The 25,387-nt window shown below is 32.1% G+C and overlaps 1 protein-coding gene across 1 annotated transcript in view; it reads right to left on the bottom strand.

Annotated features, from left to right (window-relative positions):
* LOC127709526 (mitotic checkpoint serine/threonine-protein kinase BUB1-like) overlaps positions 1-25,387 on the bottom strand; it is a 31,277-nt gene extending 5,890 nt beyond the window's left edge. The window contains exons 1-20 of the mRNA XM_052215131.1: positions 25,187-25,387; positions 21,671-21,730; positions 20,477-20,621; positions 18,080-18,276; positions 17,417-17,565; positions 17,069-17,253; positions 16,624-16,703; positions 14,645-14,686; positions 13,928-14,139; positions 12,488-12,644; positions 8,323-8,418; positions 7,622-8,057; positions 6,602-6,740; positions 5,304-5,394; positions 4,345-4,435; positions 3,559-3,812; positions 2,717-3,057; positions 2,292-2,416; positions 961-1,047; positions 119-208 (exon numbers count right to left, since the gene is read on the bottom strand). Coding sequence (XP_052071091.1) covers positions 119-208; positions 961-1,047; positions 2,292-2,416; positions 2,717-3,057; positions 3,559-3,812; positions 4,345-4,435; positions 5,304-5,394; positions 6,602-6,740; positions 7,622-8,057; positions 8,323-8,418; positions 12,488-12,644; positions 13,928-14,139; positions 14,645-14,686; positions 16,624-16,703; positions 17,069-17,253; positions 17,417-17,565; positions 18,080-18,276; positions 20,477-20,621; positions 21,671-21,730; positions 25,187-25,320 — 3,111 coding nt within the window. The 5' untranslated portion in view covers positions 25,321-25,387. The remainder of the gene's footprint in view (positions 1-118; positions 209-960; positions 1,048-2,291; positions 2,417-2,716; positions 3,058-3,558; positions 3,813-4,344; positions 4,436-5,303; positions 5,395-6,601; positions 6,741-7,621; positions 8,058-8,322; positions 8,419-12,487; positions 12,645-13,927; positions 14,140-14,644; positions 14,687-16,623; positions 16,704-17,068; positions 17,254-17,416; positions 17,566-18,079; positions 18,277-20,476; positions 20,622-21,670; positions 21,731-25,186) is intronic.

Here is a 25,387-nt window from a genome sequence, read left to right as displayed (position 1 = left end):
ACAAACAGTTAATGTGGTCACTGCCACCTGATTAGACACTCTTTGTCTCCCATTCTCTGCTTTCTTTGCAGGCAAGACAAAAACCAAAAACACTCAATAACTATAAATTATCAAATACCAAAAGGGTTCCTTGTGCATGGTAATCTGTCAGAATACAGCTACAATTGTTGAAAAAGTATCCTTTCTTAGCATTCATCATGGCAGGTTTCTACAAATAAAAACAATGGCAAATTATTGATAAAAGACAAAACTTTCCTTCTATGGATAGTTGTTGTCATCTAGCAGCATTTTATCACATAAACCTTTTTACAATTTGTATGGTTTACAAAATATTTTGATATGTTCCAATTTTATCAAGTTATTTTATAAAGTAATTATCAACTTCTTAAAAGTGTGAATGTAATGTTTCTATTATGTTCTACTGTAAAAACAAATTTTCTAGGAAAAATGGTTGGGTGGAAAAGCTATCTGGAGAACAAGTTTGTATTTTGTTTCCTATGAAGTTGGTCTATAAAATGGAAAAGAAAGTATAAACATTTCTTATTGGTTGTATCTGTGTTTCTTTTTTTCTTGTTTGTTGTTGGTTTTTAGAGTTTGGTAGGTGACCAATACATCTTTTGTAATTCATATTATCTTTTTCTCTTGTTTGTTGGTTGCATGTTAACAATATTTCAGTATTCATTAAACAGAAAGTTGATGAGCGATGATTTGACAATGCATCACACAATAAAACATATTCACCTGGAATCCAATAACAAATTTCAGGACACTGATTTGTAAATCCTGAGAAAAATGTGAACAAAATTTCATGGGACAGATGGACAGAAGGACATACAGGAGTACGACAGTATACCTCCTACTTCGAAACGGGGGTATAATAAAAGTTGGACACTAGAAATTTCTTACTATCCATCAATATAAATCCTATGATATATATATATATAAACTACGAAAACCTACAATATCAATAGGATTATTCATCTGTGTTAATCTGTTTTGTAATTCATTACATATATAAAACTCCCAAGGACAAGGTGGTGACTGAACCTGAAAAGAAAAATAAAGACTTAATTTATTAATTATAACATTGGTATACTATTATAACAAACTTTGTAAAGTTTCTGCACTTGCCGGTGTAATCTTAAAAATTTAATTGAAGTAAATTTTAATTTCTGTGTGAAAAGGCATCTACAGGATGAATATGTATAGAAATACTGTTGCCTGTACCTATCCCTTCCAGCAGAGGGAGTGTCCATTTAGCTGAGCAGGATGTTTAAATGCCCTCTTCTTGTATGTTATCATATATCAAAGTTTGGTTCCAATCCCAATTAAGGTCCTGGAATTGTCATAGAGAAACCTCAATTCTGCACTTATTAGTTTATTTTAAAGAACTATAACCTTGACGTATTGACCTCTGAACAAATAGTGATCTTGCATTTAACATATGTGACCATATATGCAACTTTGGTTCCAATCCCATGAAAGGTTCTGGGATTACTGTCTGGATACATCATAATCTGTTTTTATAACTTGACCTTGACCTTAGAAGTAATGATCTCAAAATCAATAAAGATTCTCCTCTCATAATATATGACCATTTATGCATGGTTCCTTGCAATCCATTGTATCATTCTAGAGATAACCCTGAAAACCTTTTTTGTACTTATTTCAGCCCATTTTAAGTTGCTATGACATTGACCTTGGACACAGTAATCTCAAATGAACAGGAATCTTCCACTCATTAAATGTGACTATATATTGAAGTTTGGTTCCAATTTCATGCAAGGTTCTAGAGTCATAATCCCAAGACTCCATTCTTGCACTGATTTAGGTTTATTTTCATACTGTATGAACTTGACCTTAGACATAGTGACCTAAATATTTTCCTCTGAATATATGTGAACATATGCAATTCAACATGTAGTATTTGATTTATCATTGGGAAAAAAAGATGACTGACAGATGAACATATTAAACTATATTCTCCAATACTTCGTAACAGGATATAAACAGTGAAATATTTTATCTGTTGTCAAGTCTTCAGTTTGTTATTGAGTTGTAAATAATTCCTGGTCCTGTTAATGTAATATTGGAAAATGGACATTCGCATGTGTATAGAATATAAAAAATATTGAAAAAATTATTAAATTTTGAGGGTTTCCAATGCAGTAAACACCCAATGCAAATGGCCATGTACATTTTTTGGTATGACTACAAGGTACTAACTCAATACAGATAAAAAAAAAAAAAGGCATGACAAAATAACTTTCTAAAAGTATATACATTATTACCTTTAAAGCCAATGTTTCTACACTGTCCTCACCATCTTCATTAAGATAATCATAACTTGAGACCTTGTATACTTTAGCATAGCCACCTTTCCCAACCAGTTCTTCAGCAATAAATGTATCCTGCCCTGTTGGGGATATAAAGTATTTAATTATCTTCTTTTAGTTTACAAAAAAATTCAATTCACTACTATCGTTGAGATATTAATGCATAATTCTACTAACTGCAATTGTCTGTTTTAGATAAAATACAACAAATAAAAGAAACTAGGTATCCATAAATTCATAAATCTTTTATCAAACATGAAGAAGAGATTCCACAAAGTACCCTGATGATAGCAATATTTATGCAATAGAGACACTTAATTTTTGAAATGAAAAATGAGAGGAATGGCTTTGTTGAGGTTAAATAAAACTCAAAACCTTACCTAAATCAATCATATTAGCAACTCTGATTTCTGGTAAGAGTTCATCCCTTTCATAATAATTAGACGTTGATTCCAAAGGTGGTGATAATGTGTGCAAAAATTTATCAATGTCATTTTCATCAAATGGATTCCTAGGTTTAGTTTGCAGGTGAACTGAAGGTGATGGAGTATATTTTGTAATATCTATCACATGTGTTGACTGGTTTAAGTCTTCAAATTTTGGTATGTCACAAAAGTCTGTTTCCATGGCAACATGTGAATTGTGAGATTTGAAAACACTATTAACAGTAGACTGTCCATGATTTCCCGATGATTCTTCATTACTGCCTTCCATGATAGGGCTAGAAAACAAAAATCATTTTCTAGTAAATCAATAATAAATGTTTAAAGTGATTAATAAGATTTTTAAGAAACTTATGTCATGGGTTTATATCAGCTATGTCTCAGGTGTTGTTCGAAAATCAGTGCCGATCAATTATTTTTAAGAGTTACGCCCCTTGGAAACATTAATTATATGGCAAATTGCATCGTAAGCGCTCTCATGTGTACAATTCTTGCCAGATTTTTATGAAACTTATATCATAGGTTTATATTAGTAATGTCTTGGACGAGTTCGAAAATCAGTGCCGATCAATTATTTTTAAAAGAGTTATGCCCCTTGGAAACATTAATTTTATTACAAGTGTTTTTTTTACTTGAAATCTTTATATCTTAAATTTGTCAATTTGGAAACAAATTCCTGGGTAATAAATATAACATTTCTTTATCCAACTTCTTTACAAGCAGCACTTTCTTATAGTACAGTATAATTTTCCTATGACTGTCACCTGATATTATTTTACCTAAGATCCTTGATTTCCTCCTTTGATGTATGAAGATGACTGTCTGTGTAAATCTGTAAAGAACTTTTAGCATCAGAATGACTAGAGATACGAGAAACATCACTGAGAGAATCTAATGGTTTATCTCTGTTGAATGGTGTAGATGCTACCCTAGCTGCAGCAGCAAAGCTTTGGTTTGTACCAATTGGACATATGGTTATATCATCCCTGGCCTGGGACTCAATTGCTTCCATCTTACCTTCATACTCCATTGTCTGGGAAAAATCAATAGAAAGGTTTTATAAATAAACAAAAATAAAAATTATACTATTTATAAAATCATTTTACAACTTTATTTCAATCTATTTTTTCCTGATATCACACATGGCACACATTTGAAAATAACTATACATGGTTATTAACATTTAAGATAAATACACTCTCTTACTGCACTTACTGATTATCTTAGAAAAATACATAAAAAGGTTAACAGTTGGTTAGTACATATTTAGTAAAAATTATGTGTTGAAGGACAAGGACAACACTAACTACATGTAGTATTTCCTCAATTTACTGAAAAGATGTTCCAAAGAATAAAAAATATTTCCAAAGCAAGTTATCAAAGTTATCCTACCTGAATTTCACTAGATTGTGACATTGTGAGATTTATATAGATTACACAAAGGAAAACTGAAAATCTCAAATACTGACTTGACTTTATAGCATGTAGAACGTAAAATGTGCATTACTGACAATATTACTTTAAAAATAATTGAAAATTATCTTTATAATCATTATACTAAATACCTCAAAGTTGTCTTTACTAACAGACTGAAGTCCACCTCGGTTTAAACCCTTCTTCCTTTGACCAATAAAGTCTGTTGATTTATTTGATAACCTGCATACAAAAACATTATTTACTCATAATATAATAACTTCCCTATAAACTCAATGGCTACATGATGAAATGTCTCACCGCCTCAATTGATTATGGTTAAATAAAACATTGCTAGTCTTGATATCAAGACCAAACAAGATGTATCCAACTATCTTGGAACATTGCAATCATATAACAGAGTACCAATATTAAGTTTGATTAAGGCAAAGTATAAATGTATACTTTCGGTTTAAAAGTAATAACATAAAATAAAGGAAAGAACATATTTCAATCTTTAAGCCTCACTGTATTATTTATCATTACAGACTGACATGTGAATATTAGATGGTGTTTTAATTTGATATTATTCTACCATATCCTGACATTCCCAATCATACACAGCATGACAACATAGACAATATGTGTTATTGTAAGGGCTGTGGCATGAGTTGTATTACCTACTGCAGTCAGCACATTTAATAAATGATAACCAATCTTTTTGAACTTTTAATGGTATCTCAAAGATACCTTTTTTTCCAAAAATAAATCAATCCTAAAGAACATTAATGATACATTATTATCTAATATTTCCTGTGTATAAAATATATTATATCAATCTCAAGTTTAGAGAGAATTGCTTTGATTAAATCACAACCTTTTCCAAAGCTACCTAAAGACCAAAATATCAACTCCTTATGTTTTGAAATTGTTGTTTCATATCAATGAAACTAAGAGATATTTTGCAAACTTGATATACGATCCGCCTAGCACAATATTTTTACTATTCAAATAAAGGTCATGTGTAGGCATAGGAGTATATCTGAACGTTTTATGTCATTTTTTAATCTGAAAATTGGTTTTAACAAAATCTTTATTACACTATGATTACCTGTTTACAGCATTTTCATTCCTCTCACCAGTATCCATTTGGTCATCAGTAAATATTGTAAATGGAGCATTGGAAACTGGAGGCTGTGATACTATCAATGAAATTGAAATAGAATATTTCAAGATTACCAAAAAACAGTAAATACAAGTTTTCAAATAAAATATGAATAAAAAAACCCAAACTATTCAGAAAGAAAAAAAACAAAGTGGACATGAGAAAACCACAAATTTCCATTCAATTATCCAGGTTACCTAGGGAAGACAAATGTAAGTGGTTGTTGTCATTGTTGTCTTTTCATGGGATTTATAACTATTTTTGATTTGTAAATGCTTTTTCACAAAGCCATTCAGAGCATACAATACATACAATAAATGTTCATCTTTTTAAGACACTGACAAGTACCTATTCATTTTGAGAAGTAATGTGTTGTTTGGTTTTTTAATCATCGACGTTAAATATCTGGCCCATATAAACCAAGCGATTATTCTAAGTCCCTAAATTCTATTTGAAAACTAGACAAAGTGATGCCCCCACATCTGAAGTAACTATATTATAACAAAGTCAATGTAGGACTTTCTTTGAGATATCATTGTGTCTGGGAGACACAAATGATGCCCCTGCAGATGCAAAGTGTTATTCTAAAATACACAAAGTTGAGCATGGGAGAACATAGATCTATGGTTCACTGTAGGAGGAGTTATCTGGAAATGCTATGCACTTCTTATGCAAGTATATACTCCAAAAATGACAAAGTTCAACTATCTCCCAAAAGAGCATATATTAATAAAAATCAAAACCCTGACCACATGCACACCTTCAATGTATGTACAAACAGCCAGCAAAGTGAAAACTTCCTCGCATTCAAACTGTAGGAGAGGTTATCTGGAATATCTATATACCCATAATGGGACAGACGGGCAGACGGAAGGACGGACAGGGGTAAAGCAATATGCCCCCCAACTTTCAGTTGTGGGGCATAAAAATGTTATAAACAACTTTGGAAAGCAAATATTCTTCAAGTAAATTTCTTTTCATAATTAAACAGGTTTTTTTTTACAGTTTTCTTACTCTGTGAAATCTTATTTGTCCAACATAAAGTTATTAGCAACTGTTTGATTTATAAATAAATAAAATATAAAAATTTGACCACCATTTTGAAACTTTAACAATTTAAATATTCTTTATACTGAAAATTAAGTTAATATATGTTTTTCCATTTTCATTCCAACAGAAGTTATCCTCATTAACATATCCCAAACTTCTTATATTTCAACTCTACATCTCAATGTTAATTTTACCTGGAGGTGCTGTGACCATATTGTCATCATCATCTTCCCATCCAAGATTAGCATCGATTGCTAGTGATGCATTAAACATTCCCATCACTAACTGCATGGCTTCTTTTGTGTTTACTGTAGGGGAAGGTTCAGATAAACTCTAAAATATAGTAAAAATTGTTTTAAAACATAACATTTACAAATCTTTAAATAATTCCAATAAACCAGGATACATGCCAGAAAATCTGTTAATTTTGTACCTTTTTGCCTTAATTTTTGAATTTAAAGGGGCATTAGCTGTCAAATTCATGTTCACCGATTTGACTCAAATTTTCATAATCGACTTATAACATACTAAAACGGATATCAAAATTATAAAAAGTCTAAAATAAACAATTTATAATGCATAGACTCAATAGTATGTATCCACATTTTGTGTGTTTTAGTCTAGAAGCCATCTAATTAACCAACGAGATGACCTCTGAAGACTGCCGATGGCCATATAACCGGATATAAACATAAACATAGATATAAATAGATCGTGACCATGTGCAATTGGATTTTTCTAGGTCTGTTTGATTTCATATTATAGGTTAAAAAAATATGTTAATAATCGTCTTTACCTGTATAAGAATGAATTTTTGTAGACCGAATCAGTCAACCAAATGGTTTACCCGTGTTTCACTTCCAATGTTGACATTCTTTTCTTATTAATAGCTGAACACGCCTAGTTCATGCGTAACCCATCTCTAACTAAGGGGTTCAATTGAAGTTCACATGAATATGGATTTAATGAGGTCAAATCATTCACTTGCAAGGTTTTATGAGAAGAAGAAGAAATACCACTTAAATATGTCGCCTTTCATCAAAGGAGAGGCATAATAATTTTAAACATATGAAAAGACAACAGATGACTACAGTCTCTCAGTGACCTTAGCATGTTTCAAAAGGAAGAATTGAAGATTCAAAATAACAATACATACAAGCGCTAAAAAATTGGACAGGAACCAATACTGATCATGAGAGGTCAAGTGTATATACCTGTCTGCCACCACTATTTCTACCTCCTGCAGTACTCATAGCCAGTGATTTGTTTATAGGTGTTCTGTAACTGTTATTTTGAACCTCTGACAAGCTAAGATGACCCTGTGCTGGATGGACCTCCTCGACAGGTTTCACTGAAGAATAATCTTGATTACTTCTTGGCTGGAAAACCTGAGGTAAGGTAGGTTTTTCCGTCTGTAATGAAATACTTGGTACTGTACACTGTTGAGATGGCCTTTCTAAAGCGTTCTCCCGATTACCATGAGAGACAGAAGGAGAAACTTTAGTGTCAGTCATATCACTCAGACAATTTAATGGCATCTTGGACAATGTATCAAGGGGACTCTGTGTCTGTAATATGCTGTTCTGTGTTGGTCTTGATGAAGATTCATTCATTTCGACAAAGTTTAACTGTTTTGAGCTGCTTTTCTCCCTGTAAGAACACCAAAATTTATATCTATTTATATGTTTACACATAAACAGTGCTGTGTTTTCAATTTCATTATAATATAGAATCATTTATCTTAATGGTACTATATTTTCATACATTGTTGGCAGTTATATAAATCAAATAAAAGTTCCAATTGTACCTATTCTATAATATCACATGAAGCCCAGACATGAACGTTATTCCCCATAAAGACGTTTAATTCAGTATAATTTGGATATCTAAATCAGTAGAAATAAATAAAACAAACCTATTTCCACTACCACCAGCTGCTGCCAAACCGGCATTCATTCTGTCTTCTATTTCTTTTTCAAGTATTTCCTTCTGTCTTTGCATCATCATTTCTCTAAATTATACCATTTGAAATTTTACACTGATTATCTTTTTAGTAATAAAATAGTATCATAAATAAAAATGATGAAGAAAATGTTAATTATGAATTGGAAAATTAGAATCTAATAATATATAATTCATAAATATCTAAATTTATACAGAACAAGAGTGCACACGCTGAAATGTCTCGCCTTCTTTACTAATCATTGATATTATGTTGATAGTCCTAAATATAAAGCTTTATTACAACTGTCACATAAACTTAACATTAACCAAGTAACCTTAACATTGACCAATGAACCATGAAAATGAGGTCAAGGTCAGATGAACCATGCTAGGCAGGCATGTACAGCTAACAATTCTTCCATACAACAAATATAGTTGACCTATTGCTTATAGTTTAAGAAAAACAGACCAAAACACAAAAACTTAACACTGAGCAATGAACCTTGAAAATGAGGTCAAGGTTAAATAAAACCTGTGTGACTGCCAAATAGATCATAAAATATTTCCATACACCAAATATAGTTGAACTATTGCATATAGTATTAGAAAAAAGACCAAAACTCAAAAAACTTAACTTTGACCACTGAACCATGAAAATGAGGTCAAGGTCAGATGACACCTGCCCGCTAGACATGTACACCTTACAATCATTCCATACACCAAATATAGTAGAACTATGGCATACAGTATAAGAAATACAGACCAAAACACAAAAACTTAACTATAACCACTGAACCATGAAAATGAGGCCAAGGTCAGATGACACCTGCCAGTTGGACATGTACACCTTACAGTCCTTCCATACACCGAATATACTAGACCTATTGCTTATAGTATCTGAGATATGGACTTGACCACCAAAACTTAACCTTGTTCATTGATCCATGAAATGAGGTCGAGGTCAAGTGAAAACTGTCTGACGGGCATGAGGACCTTGCAAGGTACGCACATACCAAATATAGTTGAACTATTGCACATAGTATTAGAAAAAAAGACCAAAACTCAAAAACTTAACTTTGACCACTGAACCATGAAAATGAGGTCAAGGTCAAATGACACCTGCCCGCTAGACATGTACACCTTACAATCATTCCATACACCAAATATAGTAGACCTATGGCATACAGTATAAGAAAAACAGACCAAGACACAAAAACTTAACTATAACCACTGAACCATGAAAATGAGGTCAAGGTCAAATGACACCTGCCAGTTGGACATGTACACCTTACAGTCCTTCCATACACCGAATATACTAGACCTATTGCTTATAGTATCTGAGATATGGACTTGACCACCAAAACTTAACCTTGTTCACTGATCCATGAAATGAGGTCGAGGTCAAGTGAAAACTGTCTGACGGGCATGGGGACCTTGCAAGGTACGCACATACCAAATATAGTTATCTTATTACCTATAATAAGAGAGAATCTAACATTACAAAAAATCTTAACTTTTTTTTCAAGTAGTCACTGAACCATGAAAATGAGGTCAAGGACATTGGACATGTGACTGACGGAAACTTCGTAACATGAGGCATCCATATACAAAGTATGAAGCATCCAGACCTTCCACCTTCTAAAATATAAAGCTTTTAAGAAGTTAGCTAACGCCGCCGCCGCCCCCGCCGGATCGCTATCCCTATGTCGAGCTTTCTGCGACAAAAGTCGCAGGCTCGACAAAAATGCATGATATATTTCTGTGAACATGAGTCATGTTTCTGGGGTTACCTTCATCAGTTAAATTCAGGACCAAAATCTGTAATGCCAAAATGAAAAACATTAAAGAGCACATCCAAACATATTTTAGGTACTATCTCCTGACCAAATGGTACCCTTTGGGCGCTAATAGTCTATCAGCAGCGGTACCTTTCTAGTGGTACTAAATATATATAATATGATTTCTTGGTACCCATGGGGACTGATAGTCAAACAGCAGTGGTACCAATCAAGTGGTACTAAATTTTGGATAATATGCTTTGTGTGTGCAATACGTATGTTCATGAAGAAACTTTTATCAGGTATGCTCAAGACCAAAAGTTAAAAAAGTCAAAAACATGTAATGTTAAGAGTACAAAACCCAAAAGTGCCTCAACAGATCAGCCAAAACTGCCTAAGATAACTCTGACTGAGGAAAATGTAGGATAGATGGATGACAGACCTTCTTTAAACAATATTTAGGATGAGAACATGCATCTGTTAGGTCTAATGTTACTTTTTGAACTCTGTTTCAACAAAAATGCACATATGGTCATGCTAAGCATATCCCACTTGTAATTCAAAGTATCAGTAACCAGGAAGTAGGTGTCTGACAGATAAAAATACACAGTGTACACAAAGATATGTCTTGCCTGTCTGCATTAAATTCAGAAAAAGACAATCTGATGAACAGCAACATGGTTTAATAATCCAGTCGCTGGACCATTATCTAGTGGGTAGGGCTTCAAAATAGTCCTCAAACTGCTATGAACTGATAGTAATGCAATTTCATATAAAATATCATTGATCTATCACAAGTACATCCTATCAAACTAACTTAAGCAGAAAACTTAACATTGAAAATTGCAAATTAATTCAGTCACTGGACCAAGTGGTACTAGGGGGCAGGGCCTCAAAATAATCGTCAAACTGATATGAACTGATAGTAATGCAACTTCATACAAAATATCATTGATCTATCACAAGTACATCCTATCAAACTAACTTAAGCAGAAAACTTAACATTGAAAATTGCTAATTAATTCAGTTGCTGGACCATGACCTTGGGGGCAGGGCCTCGAAATAGTCATCAAACTGATATGTGCTGATAGTAATGCAACTTTATATTAAATATCAATGATCTATCACAAGTATTTCCTATCAAACTAACTTAAGCAGAAAACTTTACAATTGTTGACCCTGTCGCCCCAGCCATCGCCAGAAAAGCAACCCCCATGTCTCACTTTCCTCGACTTTTGTCGCAGGGGAGACAAAAAAGCACACGCATTACAATTTATCACTGCTGAGCTCTGACCAAATATCAAGTCATTTGGTTCAGTAGTACTGGATAAATATGTGACAAAATTAAGTTTACTCAACATTAAAAATTTAAAAGTATCTGCTCGAGTAGGTAAAAGTAGGTATATATTTTGACAGATCCAAAAAGTGCTTGCACTTTACAACTCATCATGGTTTATAAAGCTGCTGACAAAATATGCAGTCATTCTGTTCAGCAGTTTCAGAGAAAAGGGTGACAACAATTTAGCATCCACTCTAGAGTTTGGTTAATTAATATGGATCCAGCTTGGTATTAGGTCAATATTGTCAGCTAAATTTTTAATGTGCTCAAGGTAATAGTTGGCCTGTTGCTTACAGCATTTGAGAAATGGATATAACCACAAAACCTTAACATGATGATAAACCATGAAAATTAGTTCAAGGTCAGTTAAACCCTATTCAACGGACAAATGTAGGACAGAAAGTCACAGGACATAAAGTTACAATTCAGTTTTGAGATTATTTTTCTTTGAATAAGAAAACACTTATTTTTAAAAATATTTTTGTATTTTTCTTGAACTATTATTATATATAAAGCAACTTTTTAAGCAAAATGTATTCTAAAAAAAACCAATAAAGATCAAAGTGGCTTGGTACCTTTAAATGGTTTCATGGTGCAAAGAAATATATACTTTGCATGATTAAAATTTGATAAATCTTCAATTATCAAGGCTTATGAACAATTTCCTAAACTGTAAAATGAATATGTATAATAATAAGAAATTATTTTAAGAACTTTCTCTTTTCCTAAACTGTAAAATGAATATGTATAATAATAAGAAATTATTTTAAGAACTTTCTCTTATATATTCAAACAATTATAAACAAATGATTTGTGAGTTTTTGTCCTGTGACTTTTGTCCTATCAAATTTGTGACTTTCTGTCTGCTTACTGAGACGGACATGTACACCTTACAATCATTTCATACACCAAATATTGGCAAATATAGTTGACCTATTGCTTAAAGTATCAGAGACTGGACAACTTAAACTTAACCAATTAATGCAGTCAAACTCTTCAGTGAAGAAGGAATGGAATACCTTTCTCTTTTGAATTCCTCCTGTTGTCTTTGTATTTCTGATTTACATTGCTCTAGGATAGCCTGATGTTCCTGTTGTAACGTTTGCTGACGCATTCTAAACTGTTCTGCCTCCTGTTGTAGCATCAGTTGGTTACGTCTTAACTGCTCCCTCTGTTCTGTAAGGATACAAAAATATTGAGTTATGACAATATTTACCGTTAAAAGGTTTGTATAGTCCGCGGTTTTATTCTCCAAAATTGAACCTGCTAGCAGGGGTGCGGACTATAGAGTACAATAAGCAAGAAATAAGAGAAATAATTCAATTTCGCGAGGTGGTTTATTTTCGTTCCGCCATGTTTGTTATTGATATTGTAGAGGGCGCTCTTATCATTTTTTAAACTAATAATTTTACCTAATCCATATTAATAAGTTATTATTAATCAATATCAAATTAATATTGATAAATTTAAAAATTAAACACTTCATAACAAATTTCTCGTTTCTTTTCAATGCATTGCTTATAAAATAAACTGGTGTCTACCTGATGAAACTGTACATAAAAAGTAAAAAGACAACCGTAAACCAGCTTACGATGTGTAAATTACAAAACGTAATCGGTTATTATACGTTCCGTTTTGGTGTTTCATAGTGACTAATATGTTATTTATTAGCTTAAAACCCTTCAAACATTAATGTGATAGATATATTTAACACTATTTTACATCAGGATGGAACTGTTTTACTTTCAAAGTCGTATTATATTGATATCTAGTATGTACGGATTTCGACTCTCACTGTTTTTTCTCTTCTTTTACATGTGCTTTTCAAACTTCCGGTTTAAACATAAACAAGTTTCTAAATTGTTTTTTGTGTGATTAAGACTTATTTTAACAATCGTGAAGGCTTTTAGAATCATTTATAAGCAGTTTCAGCTTCTGTTTGTTGATGGAAAATAGGTTTTTCCAAGAAAATACCGCATACGACCACACACGATTTGAAATAACCGGAGTTTCATTAGACCTTTTCTAACAGTTACAAAAAGTTTTTTTACCAAAAATTTCGTGGGGAGAAGGGGGTGCGGACTATGTACTAGTGCGAACTATACAAGCCCGATTACGGTAATGGCAAATGACAACAAATGATTGATTGTACAGTAATAATTAAGGTTATTTCAGTGAGATATTTTCTTTTTTTAATCACCATTTATTTATTTTGGAATTTCAGTCTAAACATATTTTCAAAATTTGGTATATATCTTTTTGGCAATCTAAATTTCGGTAGAAAAATATCTTCAACAATACACTTATAATATGTATGAGATTCAACTAATTCAAAACATTCCTAATTTTAGATTGAAAAGAAGTCAATCATATTTAGTAATGAAGTATATAACTTTTGATATAATCATTTACAAAAACATAATATGGAGTAAATATTGAAGGAATTAAAATATCTTAACCATCAATCAATTGTTGTTCTTCCTCTAATCTTCTTTTGTCTTCTTCTTTTTTCTTTTTGGAAAACCATTTAGCTGCTCTAATTTCTTCAAATGAATACTCTTCAGCTCCACAATACACCTTATCTTTAGCATACATAGGTTGTTGGTTAGGATCATTTGTTTCATGTCTTAAATTGTGTAAGTTGTCAGTATGTTTTAGAGGTTTACGAGCACTGAAATATATAAAATTCAAATATCATATTTTCATTGATTATTTATATTCCAGTAGAAGTATATAGCTGACATTCAAACTTTTTACAAATTTCAAAAATTCTTTCAACAGTATCTCAAGACTGCACGATACTGAGTTGTAAGGATGTTTAAGTAAATGAATAATAATTTATATCATAAGATTTGAATATGAATCTGACATAGAATGAAAGATGCTTATTCAACACAATACTGGATACGGGTAGCCATTCATCAGTAGTCCAGAGTAAAGCAAACACCCATCAATTAATTAATCATCAGTAGTTTCTTTCAAAGTTGCACAAAATTCAAATTAAATGAATTCCCTACATCCTGGGATTGCATCTGCAAACTCAAGCATTGGCTCAGGGAACACTTTTCAATAAACAGATCAAAATGTCAATTTTCTGTGTTCCTTACAAAACATAAACATGACATAGTAAGATTGGTTTGATATTTAAACTTTTGCAGAATAGAATCCCTTCTTACCTTAAAACCTGATTTCCAACTTCAGGTAACTTCCTTGGTGTCCTGGAAATAGTAAATAATATCAATTTGATGAAAAAATTTCTCTCATATTGTTGATTAAATTATTACAAACGAAAAAAATACAAAAAAAAATCAATACATGGTATAATATCAAGTGGCATGGTCTTCAACAACAGTGTTCTCCCCAGGATTTTTGGATAGCACCAGGGTAACTTGTGTGAACAGCTTGGTGAAATGATTCATACAATCAGTTGTGTCGCGTGGCGTCGCTATATTTCTAGCTGCTGCAGTTTTTATGTCTCTTGTTTTGTTTTAATACTGTGGTACTGTGTTATGCCAGAATATTATTGGTTAAAAAGATCAATAAACAGTTTGTATTCTTTTTATTATTTTTTAAAAATAAATAAAACATGATTCATTACATAATATTCATCTAAATTTAAAGTAATTAAATCTTTTATCCATGATCAATAAAAATAAAATATCATTCAAACAGGAACATATATATTGTTAGATATACTGTTCCCAGATTCAAAAGAGAACAAAAATGTTCAATTTAAAAAAACTTTCTAGTTTCTAAAAAGAAAGTTGTTGTATGTGAAAGGATTCCTGTCATAAGGAGATATAAAATTAACAAGAACAAAATTGTGTTATAATTTGAACCAGTTTCTATCTTAAATTTTAATAAAAAGAAATTTTTCATAAATTTTAAAACATTTTGCCATAGATTTCATGTACATGTAAATATTAACCTTTCTTGTCTTTGGTGATAATCAAACATAGATACAGACTTAATACTGCACTGAAATCTAAATCTTTATTTGTCATGATCCATTTAAAAAGAATTCCTAAATCTATAAATTTATCTTAGGTCTACAGATCTATAAGTAACATATTCAATGTCAACAACAAAGTCTCCCTATTTTCCCGCCTAAATGACAGGAAGTAGATATAAATAGATTTAACATGTGCTTATGGATTAAAATTGCAGGATCACTTCTGTTATTCATTAATGATCATATGGATATAGATATCCAGTTTGAAGGTACAGTCATGCATTTTATTTATAAAATAGAATAGATTGCAGTTAATTGTAAATAATCTTGAATATTTTACATGAACTAACTGGGTCATGTGATCCTTCCCCTTTGAATTACTTGTTGACAGTTTTGAAACCGGAATATCATGCAATAACTATGTCATAATTAAAGATAATTTTGGCCATGGTTTAATCAGAGACATATAAAACTATAATATAAGTATTGAGCTAACTTTATAAAGTACAAAATATGTACCGTCGTGTGTACAACTATCGGGTCAACACGGTTTGTGTACAAAGTATTTGCCGACTTGTCAGGTGGTGAGTGATAATTGATAGTTATCTTTGATCATAAAGTTATGACCTCTGAAATTAAACACAAAAGAATCATGTAAAAAGTGTTGATTACATCGATTAAATCCAATCAACAAAGGTTAACCTCATAAAGGTAAATCATCACGTGGTGTAAACAATCCGTGTTGAACTGGTTTGAACTGGTCAAATTTCACCTGGAATTTTATACCTCACGGAAAAGATTTAACAAGTCGTTTAACACTTTACCGATTTACGATTTTTTAACTGAAAATTTTAGCACCACGGAGAAAAATTATACATCGCGGTGAGAACGATACCACTGCGGTAAAAAATTATACATCGCGGGACCGCTGTCCTTTAATGGCCTGGGGAGAACACTGAACAAGATTACCTTTTTCTTCTGACTACAAAAAAACTTTAATATGGTATTTATAAAAAAAATGTACCTTCATATTTCTGGTGTTTTGTGATTTAATTATAGTGGGAATTCTAATACTGACATAGCATCGAAAACAATAAACAAAATTTAGAAAATGTGTCCCAGTTATTATCTTTATAGATGAATCAATACATTTTACCTCTCTATGTTTCTTGTGGAAACATTAGGTAAGTAAGAATTACTTACGCCATTGGTTGATCAGCATTCTCATCAATAAACGGTGTAAAGGATGGTGTTGGTGGAGGTGCCACTGTCTTACATGGTATCTACAATGCAGATAGTGAAATGTTTGAAAGGAAAGTCCAAAACTTGTTCATATATTCATAAAACAACTTTATAAATAGTGTACTCAGATATGGAGGGTGAGGGGATTAAAAAGCTGACATACTCCCAGATAACAATTAAGAAATGTTACTTCACTCCTATCTAATGGTCATTTTAATTTATTTTAAACTAACAACAAAATCTACATTAAATGGCTTCAGCAGCCACTTCTCATTTCTAACTATGGCTACAATTCATATTTAAGTTGGTCTATATACAGCATTAAACCACATTTATCTTCACTTCATCACTATTCTCCTCCTACACGTTTTTTTTAACTAACATGCAATTGTCCTTCTCATCTCACCTTAGCTTTGGTCCATACTCCCGCTTTTCTTTCATTTTCTTTATTAACAGCAGCTTTAGTAGGAACATCAGACCAGTCCCCTTGTTGCCCTGGCAATGATGGGTCTTGATTCTCATCATTAAATATTTGAAATGACTGTCCAACCTGTGCTGGTTTCACCGACTGCAGACCAAGGCCTCTGGGTTCTATAGAGCATTAAAGAAAACATTAAAATAGCTGTAAAATCTGCTGTGGTCCTCACTATTATTTCTATTACAAATTATAAAAATTGTTTCGGCCGTTTGCAAAATTTAAGTGGTTAAGACCTTCAGACCACCACTTTTCGAGAGCTCTACCTGTATTACTTACTTAGTGCTGTGGCATCTGCTCTATTGATTGGAACTTTTCTACTCATTGTTTTGAGCTGCCCAAGTGCTGCCCTTTTTTCAACTGATTCTTCTGGTGCATCATCCATTATTTTACCGGCTAGGCCTCTTGCTACCCTCATTTGAAAGTTGCTGAAAAGAAATTAAATTATTATATTTTTCATATATATTCTCATACACATGTTTAATATTTTTTAAATCACAATAAAATGACTGAGAAAAACTACAAAATATGATAAGACAACAATTCAATACCTTTTTAATATGTATATTTGTCTCTACAAATGTCACACCTTTACAATAGCTTGATATATTCTGATATTTCTACCTGCCAACCACAAACTGCTCACTCAAATTTAACTTCAGATTTTACTAAAGAGGTGATCTAGTGATCACAGATACCACCTTCCGCCGCAGCAACATACTGTGAAGTTTTATGAGATGTTGTAATATTTTTGCCATACTTCAAAGGGAGTGTTAATGTATAAAAATGTTCTGTATATCCTCAAATATTTTATTGAGACAGATTTGTAAAAGCAACTTTTTCTCAAAAGTACAGTAAATCAATCTATAGCTGAAGTTCAGAGGAATGTTTTTCTAAATAAATCTCATATAATCATAATTACAAAAATTCTTGAAGTCTCACTTATATTTTCTTTCAAGAAGGTCCAAAGGTTCTGCTCTTCTTTTAATTCCCTCTTGGTATATTAGATTGGCTTTCTTTGTATTTCCCATCTGTTCCAGAATCCAAGCCCATGATTCATAGAAACAGCTAAGTTCATTTCCAATCTTCTGATCAAACATATAATTAAATATGTCTGAAGGATCTTTACACATATTTGCCTGCAAGAATGACAAATGAATGATGTACATGTATATGATTTTATCACAGGGGAGAAAAAAAATAAATGTTTAAAATTGTATAAAATGCTGAAAAAAAAAAAAAACAGTTTTACTGATCATTTGTAATTTTGAAAGGTCTATAAAGTACATGTGACTGCTGCTGTCAATGTTAAAGTGTAATGTTTACAACCAAAAAACTTAGTCCTTTTATCAGTAATATACAGAACAATATTTAAGAAGTGCCTTCTGTCAGTGTTCCTTCAAGGTTTGACAAAGTTTTTCAAGTTCTAAAATCTTTCACCACAGATTACCTAAATATTGACTGCAAAAACAGAAACTCAACTAAGTCCATTTATTGAGTCAAATACAGAAAAAGTTATTGATGTCTAGAAACTATTACCACAGTCTGCATCTTATTCTAAGTTTTTACTGCACACAAAAAATAAGTCAATGTAGATTGTGTCCAATTTCTAAAGACCTGAATTGATCTTGCCATATAATACCTCCTTGTGTTTTTTATCTTCATGTGGTCGATTATGTGGATGCATTTAGGATAAAAGCTAATACCTTTGATCAATCAGGGTTTTGAAGGCTTTAGTCACTTTTGTGTAATATGAAAACCCGACCTTTTTTGGGGTAACTGTATAGTATGATACATGCAGGACTAAGGAAGTTATTGCATGGGCATAATGACCAGGAAAAACATCTTTAATGTGTACTTTCAATTTCTTTTTCAGCATTTCATTTATATACAAATAAAAATATAACAATAAAGCTTTAGCTTTGCACCATAACTCAAAAGACCTCCTAAACCTATTACCCTTTAAACAACTCAGGAAGATGGAGACAGATCTTGAGTAGGTCTTTCAGCACAGGGAAAAATGATATTTGTGTTATCTTTCTTGGAACAAATTATCGTCTTCAGGGGGTGGTCTTACCTTAGGTGATTATACATAGTAGCAGTGAATTTAATGTAGTGTTTCCTGCAGCTTTTGAAAAGGGCAGGGTAATTTTTTTCTCAGAGGGCACTCTTAGCGTGATTGGCTACACTTTAAGGGCAACCTTTGCACGGAGGACTACACTTTTAGGGCACCTACATAGATATAAAGGCACTGTTATGGATAGGGATTAAATGGAAATATACCTTTGTTTCATACTTATTGGTAAGAAATAAAGATATGTATATTAGGTTGTTAATTTAATTCCTTTTTGTAATAAAACTATCACTTCTAGACTCAGCTAATAGAATCTTTAGCATGTTCATTGTGCAACTGCCTCATTTCAATCAATAATTCATAACTTTAATACTGCATCACTGAGACTGATTGTCTAAGGATGTGTGTTGAAAGTGGACTTTGTATGACCAAGAGCATATGCAATGCATTGCTTTTAAATGCACAAAAGATATGCCAAATACCTTTTGGATCTCACATGTTTATAACAATCAAAGCTACATTGGCTCATAACAATTATCTCTACAAATAGTTTAAGGATATTCAAAGATTTGTATAGCAAGACTTACTATACATAGTCTTATACTATTGATCTTTTTTTCTCCATCTAATTCAGTGTTTTTTGTTGTTATTTTTATTGAAACATTGTTGATTTTTCGTACTATTCAAAACTATATCAGCTATATTCTTAACTTTAATTTAACTTTGATAACAACATATAGCTGTCATAAATTCACACCCAATTCAACGTCTTGACCGACTGAATAATATAAGTAAAAAATATAAACAAACATTGGATTGTTTACGTAATCAATGTTCATCCCACATGTCCCATGCATCGTAAAATTATAACTCAAACGATCCCTTTTAAATTCGTAAAGGTACTGATCGATATTGTCCCTATAAGACTCAATCATGAACCGTATTTGTAATTTTTTATTTCGTTCCAAGGGAAATAACTCGTAATGGCTTTGCTAAAAGATTAATTGCAGAACCGATATTAAATTACAACGGAAAGGAGGCATGGCGCCAATTTTTTTTCTTAAATAGGGCAGGGCGTCAAGAAAAACACGGCAGGACACCATACCACGCCAAAACCTCCTGTAGGAAACACTATTAATGTCTGTCCATTTGTAAACAACAAAAAATAAAAATAAAACCAATAAAAGAAGACTCTTCTCTTTCTCCCAAGTATTACAAATGTGGATTAGGTCCTATGCATGGTAATAAACTATACATAAACTTACGTATCGAATCCATGCTGAAACATATCGAGGGTCATTATGATATCTTTTCTCTTCTGTAAACTGTTTCAGATAATTCTCTAATAATTTTTCAAGGTTGTTTTCTTTACCACCTTTAACACAATTCTGTTCTGTCCAGACCAAATATCTAAAAAGCGATGTTATTCATTAACAAGGATTCCCCTGGGTCAATATTTTTCATTGCCACCTCTTTGACAAATATTTTTTTTAAACTATCATCTATTTTTCGAAAACTTATTTTCCTTTTTTGTAAACAAATTGAATTTCAGTTTTAAGTGCTGTGGTCTCATGTTATCTAGGATCTAATGTAACCTGTAATATTAATCCCACATATCAACATTCTAATATAAAATGAACCAAAAACATTTTTTATTGACATTTATCATGGATACTGTAAAATTCATTACAAAGGCATTACAACTTTTTTACAATATTTGCCACTGGACGTTAAGCAACCAACAATCAATCAATCAACTTTATTACTGTTGCTTTTTATGTGGATATTGGAGAGCCAAGAATTATATTTGTATCCGAAACATCAGTTGGGCAGGATGTGTAATTAATAACTTGATTGATACTTGATCTCACAAAACATGTTTAACCCCACCGCATTTATGCGCCTGTCCCAAGTCAGGAGCTTCTGGCCTTTGTTAGTCTTGTATGTTTTTTAATTTTAGTTCATTTATATGTTTTGGAGTTTAGTGTGACGTCCATTTTCACTAAACTAGTGCACATTTTTATTTGCCAAATCAGAATTTTTTGATGTATGCTCTCGAGTAACAAGTACTGGAAGTGAAAGAAAATACTTCATTATAAGTTGTTTCATTGAAATAAAGTACAACCAATCTGTAAAGCCATTGCTTTCACCATTTTTAAAGAAATAAATTGTTGATGTCTTTGAATTTCTTTACTTATAATGAAAATTGCTGTTTCATCATCTTGGTAAAAATGGAAAGTTTCCGATAACAAAAGCGGCTGTTGTGAACACCCCGGCTACCAGATAATGCTTTTGATGGTAAGGAAAAGTAAAGTAACGGAAGGGAAAGCGACTGCTTCAAGTTGCCCTGTACGGCTGTAGCCTGAGCCCTGCATGTATGCATTAATTATAATTTAGCCAATAAAAAAGAAACATCTATGTTTCCCTTTTTAACATTTCAATGCATTAATTTTACATACCTATACCAAACTTCCAAGGGATCTTCTCCACTGTACGTTCTAAGCTCATCTTCAAATTGTCTATAGTACAAATATATATACATGTGTAACATGATAAGTTCATTTAAATTAATTTACAAAGATCAACTCATTGCAAATGTATCCTGTCAATAATCGAGGACAAATTTCTCCTTTCAGTACTGATAGTAAAATCAATATACAAGTAAATCCAAAAGAGTGCGGGACAACTCTGTCCGGAGACAAGATTTGACTCGGTCCTACTAATAAGTCAACTCGGACCATCAATAAGTCAATACGGACCGTCTAAAAAGTCAACTAGGACCTTCTATAATGAAAGCTCAGACAAAGTATTTAAGGAGGATTTGAGCTATATAAATTATTAAATGTCATATTTTACTTGACAATATCATTTGCATGTTGTTAAATTTGCAAAACATAATTATTTTTTTTTTTTGTATAATGTGAATTCAAATTTTTACTTATCTTTACCAATTTATTATAAAACTTTATATTTGAAGCAAAAAAAAAAAAAGGAAACCTAGGTTGAATTTGTTTTACTTATTTGTTGAATTCTTTATTATTTTAAAGTCAACTTGGACCGTCTATAATGCCAACTCCAACAATGTATAAACCAAGGGTCCGGAAACGGTCATATATGCCAGTCATGTCCTAAGATGAAACTATTTGTCCTAAACGAGTAATTGGGATTTAGGACAAATTTTATTTTTTAAAGAAGTAATTTCGGTCATTTCATTGACTCAATGTTTGAAATCGGATTTCTTAATCGCCATTTTGCACTGTCTTGTGTAAGTTGTGATCACTTGTTTTGTTTATAATCCCTTTCCTGTAATAAAACTGCCACTCCAGTAGTTTGATAATCCTGAGGGCCCTCCTAATATCTATATCAATGCCTCCGGGAAACATTGGCTAATGATCGCTAATCACTTTTTACCTGTGGTTTTAATTCACACCTGACAGTGATCACAAGCTCAGAATAATATCTTAACAAAAATTGAAATTCCCTGACAAGTGTATTCATTATTTAATTACTTTTCAGCAAAGACAATCATCAAATCTGATTTAAAAATTAAACCTAAATTCACGGAGAAAAAAGTATTTTTTTATGTGCTTTATCTACTGTATAATACGCATGCGTGAAATTGTCTTCAGCAAATTTAATATTTAATCGTAAAATGCAAATTGATTTCATGCTAAATTAAACGAGTGCAACTATTGTCTGTTACATTCAAACACTTTTAAAGGTAATAAAATAAAAAAAAAAACATAAAAAGCCGGTGATTTCCTGTCAATTTGATAAACAAAACAAATCCCGGAAATGAATCCGGAATTATTCGTACTTTAACTTTATCGCAAACTTCCGGTTTTAACTTTTGTCAAATCGAAAGAAACGTAAGCAATGTCTGAGAGATTTACCATTTTGAGTCATTAAAATCATTTCAATTTTAAACTATTGCCTTCCCTAAACTGTTCTTCATGGTAATGGTACGACATTTACTTAGTAAATGCGATGAAACAGCAATACAAGTTCGTTGATGCTATGAATCTAGTCAAGACTCAAGTTGACATGGAAAGGGGCACCAACTTTTCAATCATCTCAAAATGACCGAAATTGTGTGGAAAAATTTCCGGATCCTTGGTATAAACATAGAGTTTGTGCTATTTATATGATAACATGTTATAATTTACATAAAAGTATCCTTTAATGTAGATTCTCATTTCTACTTCATCATGGTGATTGTATATTTTGAATAAAATCTTCATCAATTTATTAAACAAACTTAATAAACTTGTTATTTCGTAATAATAATTAAATGAAATCAACAATCAAAAATGTAAATTTAATTATTCTAAAAAGAATCTACCAAAACATTTCAAACATTATTTACCCATACAGCTTTCAAACAACAGAAATAAAAAAATCTAGGGAGTGTCATTTAATTGTAGACGCCCTAGTTGTCATTTTTGTCATTTATATACTCAAAACTTTATTAAGATTTCTCTTCAGACACATTAAATCATTTATTTCGTCAAAACTCTAATTCTATACTTAGTCTTAGTTAGCATTATAGATGGCCTGAGTTGACTTATAGACTATCCGAGTTGACTTATTGATGGTCCGAGTTGTCTTTTTTGTAGACAGTCTGAGTTGTCTCCCGGCCAACTTGTCTCACACCAATCCAAAATCATTAACTTTAAATTTTTAACTGTGGGATACATGTATTTGCAGTAATCCTTTTTCAGTCCATGGGGGCAGCGATACTGTTGTTGTAACAGCAGAGAAAAAGTTAAAGACAATTTTAACAACAAATGGTGTCAGGACTTCATTCTCCACTCACACTATATTATCATTGTCTAGGATACTAGGCTAGGGAAGAAACAACTTGGGCCAGAATAACATGAGTCAGTGCGCGGATTTTGAAGACATGCTTTAATGTGTAACCAGAGAGCATGATTCTTCATGTAAAATCACTTTTTCTCCTCTGGGACTTGAACCCTGGACCTCTGCGTGACAAGGCAGCACTCTACACAAACAACAGACTGAGCTAAAGAAGTACTTCCTTGGTTCAAATGCCTAAGCCAAGGCTGACTAAGTATCTACTACAGTCTATACGTACTAAGGGAAGCAATCCCGTCACAAATGGTTTTATGGATCAACTGAACTTGGCGACCACAATACTTGTATACTAGTATTGTCAACAATACTCGTATATAATTAATGTACAAGTATTGTCATAGTATTGTTTATATAAAATATAAATACATTGAAGTAGAGTAATTATTACTGCCTTTACTCAAAAATATTCAAAAGTTATGTAATGATTTGAAAAATATGTATTTCAGGATAGAAAATTAGAAACATTTATTCATTTTTTGTAACGAAATGGTCAGGGTAGGAATGGTTTTTGCAAGGGTACGAAATGGGAGGCAGGGTTCAACACTTTCGCTAGTCCGCTAGCCCGAGGCTAGTAAAAATTAGGGAGGGCTAGTAAAGATTTCATCACAGTAGTACGACGGGCTAGTCAAAATTTTGTTTAAAACTAGGAATTTCACAAAATTTCAATTGTCAACAAATCCCAGATTTTTTGCTGACCTTAGCCGTCTTTATTGTACAGTTTATTCACGTATATTTTGATTGTCAGACATTCATAAAGCAACATACTTTTTTTTACATAGTCTCAATTTTTATATCTGCCTAAATGCATTAGAACAAAAAAACACCAGCAAGTTGTTGATAAAACACATCAATGAATAATAACAAACCCTATTGGTTTTGAACATTTTTTGTACAATACTTGTACATTAATTATATACGAGTATTGTTGACAATACTAGATATACAAGTATTGTGGTCGCCAAGTTCAGTTTTATTCCTGGAGATGTTATTTGAAGGATGGCCAAATCAGAAAAAAATATCCGGACATAGAATCCCAAAACGGATTATAAAAATGCCATGAAAAATTATATGAATTTTGCCAGTTTTGGCTTGAATCTTACTGTTTCTCTTTTCTTAACTGAGCCAGTTGGTCTTCCGATGACTGCAGAGAAGCTGAAAGATTTGAAAAGTGTCTTCCTTGACGGATGGGTTGCACATTTTCTTTACTGAGTTCCCATTCATTCTCCTCACTCATTTTAAAGAAAAATAAAAATTCAGCCCTCAAAACAAAACAAAAATTGTTCAAAATTTCCGCCTTCTGG

This window comes from Mytilus californianus, unplaced genomic scaffold (genome assembly GCF_021869535.1).
Source record: "Mytilus californianus isolate M0D057914Y unplaced genomic scaffold, xbMytCali1.0.p SCAF_7, whole genome shotgun sequence".
Lineage (NCBI taxonomy): Eukaryota > Metazoa > Mollusca > Bivalvia > Mytilida > Mytilidae > Mytilus > Mytilus californianus.
Note: the sequence above shows the minus strand (reverse complement) of the source record. Positions and strands in the feature narration are given on the sequence as shown.